Raw genomic sequence first — 13,301 nt, forward strand, 5'->3', positions numbered from 1 at the left:
CAACACCTTGTTGAAACAATAATTACTGAGATTATTATTTTTGTTGGGTCATTAATTTGAGCGCGTTTTGTTGATTTTTGTTGTTGTTCTTTAATAAAGTTACGAACGTTTTGATAAGGAGTCAGAAGAGGACGTGCTGGCCTCAGCCTCCTGGCGGAGTTCAGTTTGTCACCTAATGCCGAGATCGACTCAAAACCTTCCGCGATCGACATGTTGCACCGCTGCTCTAGCAAAGCACGAACAGTTCAGAAACAATATGAAATGAGAAAAAAAATGTATTTGTTAACTGATTAAGTCGTGTTTTAGATTGTTCTTGAAAAACTAATCAGTCACGGTTAATTAGTGGGTGAACTCACGGCTGCACAGTGAACCCATTGATTTTTTTCCAGCAGACAGCCGCTCCCCTCTCTTGCAGGTACTGCGTACCCCCGCTAAAAGTACTCCCTTAGAGATAGGATGAGAAGCTCGGTCATCTGGGAGGGACTCAGAAAGTAAGGGGGTACGTACCCCCCTACTTTCACCCCTGCGGTATATGATGGTTGCTGTCAGTTATGGTAAAATTAAATGTAAACAATAATATTGGTTCAGATACACTAGGTAATAATAATAATAATATATATATATATAGCCTATATATTTTTTTATTTTATTATTATTATTTTATTTTATTTTTAAGAGACTGTGTGCATGGTGGCTCAACTGATAGCACTGCTACTTTGCCGCAAGAGGGCTCTTCGGTCTTTCTACATTTTTATCACTGTTCCAATCTGAAAAGTTCATGCTTGTAATGGCATGGGATTCCCTGCAGGTGGCAGCATTTTATGTGGAACCAAAAGCAGTCGGTAAACATCACTGTGATTATTAAATAGTGCATGTCTTTGTTTGTACTTTATGAAATTATTATGATTGCTACATTTTTCAAAAATCATTCGCAATTTCCTGAGCTCTCTACATAGAAATATCTATGTACAATGTCTATACATAAAAAAAAWGTTGAACAAAAGGCAACTGGATTTCTTTTTTTTTCTTTTTTTACAATTGGATTCTATTGAGAGAATTCTTTGAATTAGGTGAAATGTATTGTATTATTTCAGCAACAGAAGATTAGGAATGCACAGGGCTAATATTCAGACATGGGTATAATGTCTTCCAGGGTCTGTCACACAGAGAAATACAATKAAATAGCAATTAAATTTAATTAGATTCAGAATATTAATTTAGCTCCAATTCACAACAAAAAAAAAAGTGCTCTGAAGGCGCTTTACAAAATAAATACAAACAAATTTGTATACTGTATAGCTCATTCAATCCAACACGGATTCAAAGTAAATTACATGTTTCAAAAGATTGGATAAATCTTTTGAAACAAAGCAATTAATTTAAAAAAAGTTTTTTTTCTGTATTCCAATTGGTAAAAAATAAATAAAATAAAATATTCAAGGAAACCCAGCTGATTGAAATTATGACACTAACATTGCAGCAAAGTAGTGCCTAAAAAGTAACATTTTCTGGTGAAAGGCTGTAGTTTGTAGTGTTTCCAACATATTAAATAAATAATAAATACAACGAAGGAAGATGTCTGAAGAGGCTCACTCTGCTCAGTTGTCTCCAGTTGGATCTTTCCTATTTCAGTTTGTTCCTCTCCAGTGCCCATTATTCCTTTATTTATTTATTTTTTTCCCATCGCAGTAACCACTGCCTTCTCTCTAGGCTGTCAGGGAAATGTGCAGGAGGTGATGTGATCAGGATCGAGAGGATTAGACCTGGGGAGTAACTGAGGAAGATTCTGTAGTGTATACTTGGAGCGATGGATAGGTGGCAGGGGAGAGACAAAGCAAGAATAGAGAGAAAAGGAGTGGGGGGGGTGGGGGGGGGTAGTAGTGAGAGGCCATGAGAGGATGGTGTGTGGTTGCCAAGCAACGATTGATAACCAAATCCCCAAGCATCTTGCTTCTGCTGCCCTGCCCTCCCTCCAGGTCTGAATAAGACACATAAACCCCTGAGCACGCAACTACAACACCCATGGAGTAAACTTGCTCCTTACAAAAATATTTGTATTACTTGAACTGTTAGCAGCATAATAAAAGAAAAAAAAAAAACTTACTTCTTTTCAAGACACTAGACAAAAGGAAGAGCGAGAATATGCAGCAAATATTCCAAATCTAATTTCCTAAAGCAGCTATGATGGATGACTCTGAGACTCACTAAGCTGTTATTATATTTTTCTCATATTGTTTTCACAAAATCTATCAAATAGCTACATCTTGTCCCTCAATCTGATGTTGTCGACTGAAGGCTTTGCAATCAACCTCTGTAAAGTCTCATCTGTCTCTGCCYGTTTCAAATGCTGAAATGTTGCATAGCATTTTAAAAAGCAAAGCCCTGATTCTGTATTCAGAATGYGTTTGCCAGTGTGGGTGGTAGTCAGGTGTTTCTTCATAGAGAAGCAAAAAATAAAATAAAAATAAAAAAACATACAAACAAAAGAAAGAAAACGCAATTGTTAGTCACAATATGGGATGCTGTAGAACACATCAGGAGGGTAAGGTAAGGTATTTTATAYGTTTCTGAAGTTTCCTTGGAAAAATATTATACAGTTAATTCAATATTTTTGGGGAAAAAAGTACAATAAAAAGAAATGCTAAAATGCATTTAGTTAAACTAAAGAATAGCATGACAAGATTTGCTTTATTTCTCCCTCCTCTCGCCGAACAGAGCGGGCATAAGGAGGGAGGGTGAGACAGAAGCAGCCTGAGATCTCCGGCTCAGGTACCTGTTAGAGCGCAGGATGGTCGAGTCATCAGATTAAAGGTGTCAGGGTTTGTTAATCTGTGAGGGAGGAACAGGCTGCGCCGCTTGCGCAAGTCGCTCCATTCATCGGCGGCAGCGGCGGCGGCGGGGAAGCGAAGCAGATTGGATACTGACGCACATCGGGGAATTTCCCCTTCTTTTTCTCTCCCCTTTACAATGGATACCTGCAGGGTACGAACCTGGCTGTTCCTGCTCCTGCTGTGGCAGGAGGGCTGTTTGCCATCCCAGTTCCCCACACAGCTCATGTAAGTATAGCCCCCATGTAATCCTGTTTCGAGCTTTAAGGTTTTGCCAGACTGCTTGTTGCAAGCGCTCATTCTTTCAGCATCACAGTAGGTTTAAGGGCTGCGATTTTTATTTATATTTTTAATGAGCCACTCTGACTGCGTGGGCGTGAGAGCGGGGACCGATGTCCGGCTGGCCGGTTCATTCATGCGCCGATGGTCATCTTTAGAGAGACACATTGATGGCAGAAAGTATTTCATCTCAGCCCTGTCTGCTCGCATCCTGACGTTGATAAATGTTAGTCACCAAAATCGGCAGATTGTCGCCGGTGGGCACGCTCAGCCGTGACAGCTCCTCAATGAAGTTGTAGAGGAGTTACAATCGCTGCCCTCCAGCCTAATGCTGTATTTAAAATTGACAGAAGAAAAAATCCTTACATGTCTCCAGTGAGCTATGTCTCCTGTAGGTTTGTTTATACGTGTTCACAATTTCAATAAATACTTTGAACTGAAGATAATATCACATTTACTAATTTTCACAATCAGAACAATTGGGCATATTTGCTTCTTGAAATTCATACCAAGTGCTGAAGGAAAAAAAATGCAAACGGGAGTGAAATATTTCATTGGATTTTACAGATCCAGCAAGAAGTCAAAGCCCATAGGCTTCAATAGTAATTCACAGTTAGTAAACCAACACTTCCTTTGCACAAGCAGTGGTACAAACAAAGCTTTATCATCACAAGGGCATATTTAACTTGGATCTCAGGCAGGTCTTACTATGAACAGCATGCTGATATTCTGAGAATTTTTGGTGAGGCTGCATATTCAGCTAAACCAGCAAAGCCAGGAATTAAAGAAGTCCTTTAAAGGGACTTATTACAATTGAATATCTGGCCAAATTGGAATATTTTCATCTGTTCATAGTAACTATTGCTTTTGTTTACCACTCTTACTCATATCTATCAAAGATGACAGACCAATTACTACTACGATTTATGATGCCTATAAAGTTGCAAATTCCTGGGGAAATTTGATCATTTCAACAGAACAAAGTTCATGGCCTTGATATATATGTCAGTGCAAAGAATCCAAAAAATTTGTTTCAAAAATACAAAATCTTTAGTGAGGTGCGAGAGAAAGAGCTAGAGTGAGTGAAATTATTTAAAGCCGCATGGAACAGAGAAATTGCGCAGTCCACATCTGTCACCTGTTGCTGAGCACTGCTAGTAAGCTGGCTGAAAATGGCTCCTACATGCTTACTTGATTTGCAGGAAAGAAAAGTTCAGCTGTGGTACTGACAATTACAGTTGGTGAATGCAAAGAAACTGAGGCAAACGTAGAGGACTATGGCAAATGATACAAGTTTTACGTGTGTGGGGAGGGTTGGACCCCATTTCTACATACAAGGGTTATGTAACACTGTTTAAGAGCTCCAGTTTACAGACTACACACTGTCTATAAATAGTAAACTACTCCAATGGAGCAGACAGCCTGACTAGTTAGAAAATTTGTATCAGCTTGTTGTTAAAATGGTATTTTGCAAATTGAAGAACAACTAAAACGTATAATATTGTGCCCCTCCATAAAAATTCATTTGACAAAAAAAAGAAAAGAAAAAAAATTAGCACAATATATGTGTGCAAAAATAACACAAACTATATCAGATGGACATAATAAAGTGACACGGTTTTATTTTAACTATGGATTATCAAAATTTTAATGACGCCATAAAATCAATTTTATTTGCATGCCAACACATTGTTTTGATTTAAAGTTTAGGTAAAAAATAATCTCCATTTTAAAATAATAGAGATTATTTCAAAAATCTTCTGCCTGTTCTTGTTATAGCAAAACTAAATCCTCTCAAAGTCCTTTTTGCTGCCAAAGCAGGTATGGCCTATGAGATATGGACTCCACTCGACCTCTGAAAGTGTGCTAATATCTGATACCAAGATGTTACTGCAGCTCCAAATCCTTTAAGTCCACTTCTGAAGAAGTGACTTCATGGATCTAGTTTGTGCAGCACATTCCACAGATAGTCCTTGGATAGAAATTTAGGGATTTTGGAGGCCAAGTCAGCATCTGAAAACCCACTGTTGTGTTTCTCAAACTACTCCTGAAGTATTTTTGTTTTGTGACAGGACCCACTATTCTGTTCTTAGGCTAAATAAAATCACAAGTCATAAGAGATTACATGAAATGTACATCTTCTGCAATAATACTTAGGTATGGGGGCAGCTGTGGTAACACCAAGTGACATCACTTTAGATTGTAAAATTAACTGCTACTACTAATAAGGATGATCTAAATTATCAAGACTAAATAAAATACAAATTAAATACTGCATCAGTCCTTTATATGTTTGTTTTATTGTTAACCCTATATATATAATTTTTATATAATTAAAAAAAGAACTGGGTAAAAATGTTGAAAAAGAAAAGGTATTTAAAATGTTCAATTTTCAGAAGTATGTTCATACACAAACAGAATAACTAAAAAGAAACTCAGCAAACTTCAAAAATGCACCCTACTGAATTATTCTGTTTAAGCAGTAAAAGACTGGGAAGAAACTTGGCAGCTGCTTGTCTATCAAGTGAAAGAATCTGATATTTAGCAAATTTCAAATACCATTAAGCTCCTCAGCTCTGGATATGAGACAGATTACAATATCTTACATATCTGGGGAACTATTTTAGAGGATATTTTCAAATGAGAAAGTAAGCTTAGTGTTAACAGCAATGACTAGTGGTGGCTATATTTATGAATCACTATAAATCCAAACTGATAACTGTTGCGAAAAGTTATTGGGACATACAGGGAGGTCAGTGGATTTAAATCCAAGCATATCTTTTCTAGGCACCGTTTTGTATGTAGGCCACTTTAAAAAAAAAAAAAAAGAATGTGAAATCTGGGTAGTTAGTTAAGAGCTGGATCAGAGAAGCTCAAATTGTTTTCGGGCATTAGTTGGTGTTTTTCTGCCACATTCTGTTTTGCTGTCTGGACTAGACAGCCTCTGTCTTTGCTTCTTTAATGACGTGTAATTAGACTGTAGTTTGGTACAGCCGCCCACTGAGATCCACACTACAGGCCAGCTCATTGCTCCCCCCGGCTCTAGTGTGACTGTATCACAAACATCTGTCTCTCTGTGTTTTGCATTGTGTTTCTGCCCCTCATTCTGTTTTCACACTCATTTGCTCTTCCTGCGTCTGTAAAAAACAATGTAGGGCAATGTCTGACCCAGTTGCCATATGGATATGTTTATGTGTGCGTGTGTGTGTTTAATTATCCAGCATTGTACCACAGGCTGCAGTAATCAAAGCTCAGCAACCGGAGCAGAAAAATCTCGCTACCTCAGCTCAGCCACACCAACTTCATTACTTTTTATTAGCTTTCAGTATCACTGTGTTATGATAGCCATTGTACGTGCAGTCATAAGTTGCTAAACACGAGTCATCCTAAGCAATAAAGATGTGATTGTACGTATTACCTCATAATATTTATAGTAATATAAAAATGTATGAAATTTTGCTATTAGTGTTGTTGGGACACTAAATAAACATAATCCAATAATTTTTTTAGACATAATAGACAAAATAGTAAATTTATGTGCGTAATGTTTTTTATTACTCTGAAAAACATGAAGCAGTGCACCACATATTATATTTAAATATAATGTGCCCCTTCAAATACCTGCATTAAATTGATGCCTTAAAAAAAAAAGAAATGTCTTACTTCCTCCCACATCAAATATACATTTAGGATAATATATTTGGATTGCAATATTTACTCTGGTCCACTGTGATTTGAGAAAAAACCAAAGAGCGTAAAAGAAGAAATTTAGCCAAATTTACCGATTTAATATGCCTATAAACAATAAATACACATTAAGCAGCAAAACAGAAAAAAATGAACTCCAGCATAAACTGAGGATAAACAGACACAAACAATTTTGGAAAGCTCAATGTTGATACGGCGCAGAAAAAACACGGAGCTCTTTACTACAGAACTCTAATGGAATATACTTGAATATCACTAGCTGCATTCAAGGCACACTTTGGGAATACCAGTTTGAATCCCATTTTGCCTTCAGAGCTGCCTTCTTCAGAAAAGAAAAATTCAGCTGTGGTACTGACAATTACAGTTGGTGAATACAAAGAAACTAAAGGAATATCATGAATTATATTTAGCCCTTGTGCGTGCGAGGATTGAGGCAAACGTAGAGGACTATGGCAAATGATACAAGTTTTACGTGTGCAGGGTGGCACCGATTTAAAAAAATGTCAGAATCATTCGTAAGGAATATTTTAGTTAGATGGGCATCACTCAGTTGCTGAAGTTTTAACATTGAATGCATCCTAAAGGTACCCCACTGGACTTAGAGCTGGTGACTGTGGAGGCCAATGAAAAACAGGGAACCCATTGCCATGTTAAAGAAATTAATTTGAGATACTCTGGGATATGGTATACTTTTGGCAGCAGCCATGAGAGGAAGGGTACAAAGGTTACAGTGACTGTAAAGGGATGAATGTGGTGGTGCTGGTGCATCAATACTCAGGTAGGCTGGGGTGTTTTGACAACGCTCACTTGGGGCAAAAAAGTGCCAAAAATATTCACATTATTACACCACCACTAGCCAGATCTGGTGATGCCAGGTATAGTGGATCCATGCTTTCATGGTGTTTGCACCACATTTCAACATCATCATCTTTGCAGCTTAAATCAAGACTCAATAGATAAGGAGAACATTTTTCTAAGCTGGTATTGTCCAAACTTGGTGAGTTTATGTGAATTAAAACCTCAATTTCCTGTTTGTAGCTGACAGGTATAGGAACTGGTGTGATTTTTGCTGTTGAAGCCAATCTGCTTGAGGTTCAAATTTGTGTTGACCGATGGTATTCTACATACCTTGGTTGTAATGAGTGACTATTGAGCTACTTACTGGTGTATATCAAAGCAGTCTGCCCATTCTCATCCGACATCTTTCATCAAGCCAGTTCTGTCCACACAACTGATGCTCACTGGGCATTTCTCTTCTTCAGATCATTCTCTGTAAAACCCAACAGATGGTTGTGTGTGAAAATCCCAGTAGATTGGTGGTTTCTGAAATAGTCAGACGGGCCTGTCTGGCACCAACAACCCTGTCATGTTCAAAGTCAATTAAATATCCTTTATTCCCTATTCTGACACTCCACTTGAACTGCAGCAAGTTGTCTTCACTGTGTCTGGATGCATGAATGCATTTAGTTGCCGTTGCGTGTTTGGCTGATTCACTGTTTGTGTTACAAAGCTTAAAACAAATGTGTCTAAAAAGTGTCCGGTGAGTTTGTATCACAAAAATATCTGCAAAAATCAGATGCCATCTTTATGTTCTTAATGTGTTAAAAGTACATCATATAATTTATTAGATAATATCTTTAATCTTCAGCCAGATGGTGCTCATCTTTCAGGTGTCAATTATATTTATGATTTTTTTTTCCACACAGAACTCTTCTCACCACTGTCTATTGACTGAGGGGATGGACTAACCTAACTGTTCCGTCTTTCCCCTCTGGTTTTTCCCATAATGGTATGATCCCATACGCTCAAACGTGATTGGCTACAGAGCTGCCATGCTAATCAATCAGAGTAAGAACTGAGCAGCAGAAGAGAGAAAGTGATGAAACGCCTCCCTCTCTCGTTTTTCTCTCGTGTGCCGCTCATTGCGCTGCTGTTTTTGTAGCCCCTTCCCATACAATGAAGAACGGCTCTCAGTGATGAGCCGGTTCGAAAATCCGAAACGTTCGCGACTGACGTTTAGCTAGCATTAGTCTAGCTAGCTCCGTCCAGCCGAAACAGCAATGTGCAACGACGTTAGGCCTTTTCAGTTTGAACCGGAGCGCGTTGAAATTGATGGGAATGTAGAAATCAGAATAGAGAAAGATGAGGACCAGCAAACGGAGGAAGAAGCTGGTGTTTCTGCTGTTGTCACCTTCAGCTTCAGAAATTAAACAATGAATGGCTCATACCTCTAGTGTGTAAGTAGCTCTATGTCTGCTCTGTTTAGGGCAGGGGTGGGCAATCTTGGTCCTAGAGGGCTGGTGTCCTGCAGCTCTTAGATGTCTCCTTGGTCCAACACACTTCATTGAAACAGCTGAATCACCTCCTAAGTGCAGTCAAGTTCTCCAGAGTCCTGCTAATGACCTCATTATTTGACTCAGGTGTGTTGAAGTACAGACGCATCTAAAAGTTCCAAGACACCGGCCCTCGAGGCCTGGAGTTGCCCACCCCTGGTTTAGGGTCTGGTCTTCGGTCCGGTGTTGGTTCCTTGGTTTTACATTCAGTATGTTAGAACAGGTGTAGCTTCGTTATCGTTTAAAAGAGTTTCCAACCTTTGCTCAAGTAGTCTGGATGTTTCTTCCAGCGTCCTTCGCTCACTAGCGGTCAGCAGGGGTTTTTGGCGCTTTGTGGATAAAAACAGTTGGCACTGCATTTGTCTTTAGCTTGGAAAGGTACGACCACTTGTTAGTTTTGGTCCTCCAGACGTTGTGTTCTGCTCTCTCCAACGCTGATTTTATTTTATTTTTTTTTATTGTAGGAAGTGTTCCAGACTTATTTCACCTTTTCTTTTGAATTACAGCCAACAGAGACATAGTTTGGCGTTGTCTAAATGTACACCAGTCAAACAGACCCAATCGTGCCATCAACCCAGCATGCATTGCGCAAATGAAAAAATGGCGACCTTCGTGGGTGAAAAATATGACAAAATACATACAATTTTAAAAGTAGTTATGAGTTTGTATGTATCAAAAACAGCATTTCTTAGGTAATAGGAAAATTACAACATATTTAGGGCAACATGGTGAGCTAATCATGGATCCTTATTTTAAGAAATAAATTTATAAAAAAATTTTATATTGAGCTATTGTTTGTGGATAGCTCAATGGGAAATGGTAACTATATTACTTTTAGTCTGATATCAACAGTGGCATGTTGCTATTTGAGTAACATGGGCTATCCTAACACCTTGACAGAGTGACAGCATTGATGCAGTAATTCATGGAAATGCAGCTTCGAGGAAGAACAAGAGCACATATGATGTACTCTTCAGGCGCAAATAATGCTAGGTCGTTGAAAAGCATGCATGCATGCACACATACACACATAAAAAATATGGCTTAGAGTTTGTGTGTTAGTGCCTCAGGCTTAGGGGTCCAAGGCCCAGTAAAACACCTGCAGTTAGTGGATTCAGAGACAAAGATGGAAGAGTCAGAGGATCAAGTGGAGAACTGAGCAGTGACAGAAGGGAGTGAAGAAAAGTAAGACACACGAAGAAAAAGAAAGGAAGGCAACTAAGGAATATTATGTTTGCATATGCAATCAATTTAAGACATGCTTTATCCAGGTAATAAATTATGGTATGTATTTAGTTATGTTATAAATTGTAGCTTTTGGAAATAAATTGCACATGCCCTAAAACTGAATTTCTCTTGATGTTAAAAAAATCCCCATCTTGCTTCTGAATGTAAATTCATAGTGTCAAGTGACATGTTAGTTTTAGGACTTCTTAATGGATATATATCAGTGGACATAGGAAAAAATGTTAAGGGTAAGAAATAATGAATGGTTGGAAGTGTGGAAATAAGATGGCCTTTGATGGTTTGCAATTTTGTGTAAAAATTTATAGACATCCTGCAGGAAACAAGAATGCACAGTATTAAAAAAAACATTGAAGCAATACAGTAAAAGATGCATTCAGGAGAGAAATGCCAAAGTGAGGGCCTGCTGAATGGGGATTTCACATGAAAAAATCTAGTGGACAACCAGGGAAATGCATCTGCAATGGAAGCTAATTTATTTAGTGTGTTTTTTTTGTGTGTGTGTGTGCGTTTTTTTTTTTTTTTTTGCCTTTTTGCAGACTACTCCATATAAAGTTATTGTATAATATGTGCAGAAAAAAAGAAGAACCGTTTCTTTTTCTAAAATTATTAAATTGAACATCACATTTAATTTAGATAGTGCCCATTCCCAGCAGTCACTGCTGGGGAGGCATTTTTGTTATTTGTGAAATGGTGAAAATAAAGGATCTCATTTTCCTTCTGGATCTTCTCCTTCCACTATTTCCAACAGAAACCTTCTTTGGCCTTGAACTCAGGGATGCCACCTATTAGACATGATCTAATAGATCTTATTGATCTTCCACATGGTCTCAACAGCTTATCAAGGTAGTACTGAAATAAAAAAACCCCACTAACATTAAAATGTTTCAGGAAGAAAAAACCCCTGCAATTTCTGAACTTCAACAACATAGAAAAATAACATTTTAATTAAAATAAAATTGCAGAGCAATAGAAACCCCAGCAGAATTAAATCCACATTTGCCTGCTTCATATGTACAAATTAACATCAACACATTTTCCACGTTGTACTACTTTCAAAGCTTAGATTTAACATTCCTTCAGTGATGTTAAATCCCCCACAGGATTTCCTAGTTTGGAAGTCAAATATCAAAATATCTTGACTTTTATTATTTCTCTACTCAGCTTTTTCACATTGTGTTATTCCCTCTGGTATCACTTTGCAAAGTGTTTTATCTTTCTCCTCAAGTGTACTTTGTCTGAACTTTTCACATCCACTGCATATTTTTTGTCTCTTGTTTCTTCTTGGTTTTAAAACTTTTTCCCCTCTTTTTCTACCACCTCTGTGAACTGAACAGTGTCACAGTTGGTATATTTTCTAATTTCTGGCATATTTCGTATTGCACCCCAACATCAGCTGTTAGAGAAAATTTGAGTATGAATCTACACCATAATCATGCATTCATATTATCAGGATACATTGCAGTTCTAATATGACTGCCCAACTGCTATGGAAAGCAAAGAAAGTTGGAACACACTTTCTTTAAATGTATTGGATGGTCTTTCTCAATATTATGGATCACTTTTTTCCATGTGTTTACTCACAAATAAACTTATTCTGTAAAAACACTGTCAAAAAATAAATAATTAGACAGACATGGACAGACCAATTTGCCATTGCAGCTGTAGTAGAATGTGCAGAATATTGTGTGATATTTTTACTTTTGAAACATCATCGAAAAGCTAATCAGATGTTACTTAAAAAAGTGAAACTAGAGTATTGCGTGGATTCGTGTAATCTGTCACTTTATGTCAAAATGTATTATTTTAAATTAGTTCATTATTTCCAGTGTTTACTTCTGGTAATTGTTATGATTAAGTCTTGGGCTCTTCTAAACCAGGTGTTGATACTTTTAGCATGGACATGTGGCAAGTCCAGTTGCAACATGAATCCATAAAGTTGTCAGCATAGGAAATAACCAAGAACTCAAACTTCCTCCTATATGACTGAACTGACTATAGACTTAATAAAAAACAGTGGACCAACACCAGATGACTTGACTTCTGAAATCATCTAGTACTGTGGAAGCTTCACACTACACCTTGTGCAACCTGGAATCTCTGTAATCTCTTTCTTCAGCTCCTCAGAGCTTGATTTCCAAATGAAATGCAAAATTTGCTTTCATCTGAAAAGAGAACTTTACACCACCTGCCAACGGTCCAGTCCTTTTCTCTCCTTCTGAATTGATGAAAAGTAATTTGTATTTTGATTTAGCTGAGCTGCACCCGTGTTGTGGTAATATTGTATTTTGATAACATTATTATAACAGAGCATGGCCTCACACAACTTTCCCCTGATGGCTGACCATTACCTGATTGTTTGACTTTATGTTTGAACTCGTTGATTGAAAATACAACAGCTGGCAGCAGGTGACACGTGTTTTATCAAATGACTTTGTATTTGTTCCTGGTCAGTCATGCTAGATTAAATGACACTCTGCTTGACCTGCAGGAGGGAATGTTGTTGCTCCTGTTTATTTCCTTGCAATGTGACTGAACGTTTCTGCCACTTGATGGGTATAGAATGGCATGAATGACACTTTAATTGTGCCTTGAAAGCTTTTGATGTCTCTTCTACACTGGTAACATTTCAGTTACAAGATTGATTCTGTGCTTCGCTTTGTCCCACAGGATTAAGGAATGGGTTGATCAAATGCAGAAAGAGCTCGTCACCTTGGCAGACACAGCCACAGCAGGGCAGAGCCTCACTCAGGTAAAATGTGTGAAAACCACATTCTTATAAAGGCAATATTCTGACTAACACTAAGACAATGAAACTATTCTCTGTCTTCAAATTCAATTATGTTTTTTTTAATTGAATTCATTTTTAAGCACATTTACACATGATTCTAAATATAATGTATTAACT

General features: G+C 37.8%; 1 protein-coding gene across 3 annotated transcripts in view; it reads left to right on the plus strand.

Annotated features, from left to right (window-relative positions):
- Window positions 1-2,474: 2,474 nt before the first annotated feature.
- The window catches only part of LOC103465999 (voltage-dependent calcium channel subunit alpha-2/delta-1), a 70,463-nt gene continuing 59,636 nt past the window's right edge, over window positions 2,475-13,301 (plus strand). Inside the window, exons 1-3 of one of the 3 annotated variants that reach the window (XM_008411258.2) lie at window positions 2,475-2,547; window positions 2,716-3,056; window positions 13,064-13,145. In XM_008411258.2, the coding sequence (XP_008409480.1) occupies window positions 2,968-3,056; window positions 13,064-13,145 (171 nt within the window). In that variant the 5' untranslated portion in view covers window positions 2,475-2,547; window positions 2,716-2,967. The remainder of the gene's footprint in view (window positions 2,548-2,715; window positions 3,057-13,063; window positions 13,146-13,301) is intronic. The other 2 variants (XM_008411259.2, XM_017305430.1) reach the window with 2 other exon arrangements.

Source organism: Poecilia reticulata, linkage group LG6, assembly GCF_000633615.1.
Source record: "Poecilia reticulata strain Guanapo linkage group LG6, Guppy_female_1.0+MT, whole genome shotgun sequence".
Classification (NCBI taxonomy): Eukaryota; Metazoa; Chordata; class Actinopteri; order Cyprinodontiformes; family Poeciliidae; genus Poecilia; species Poecilia reticulata.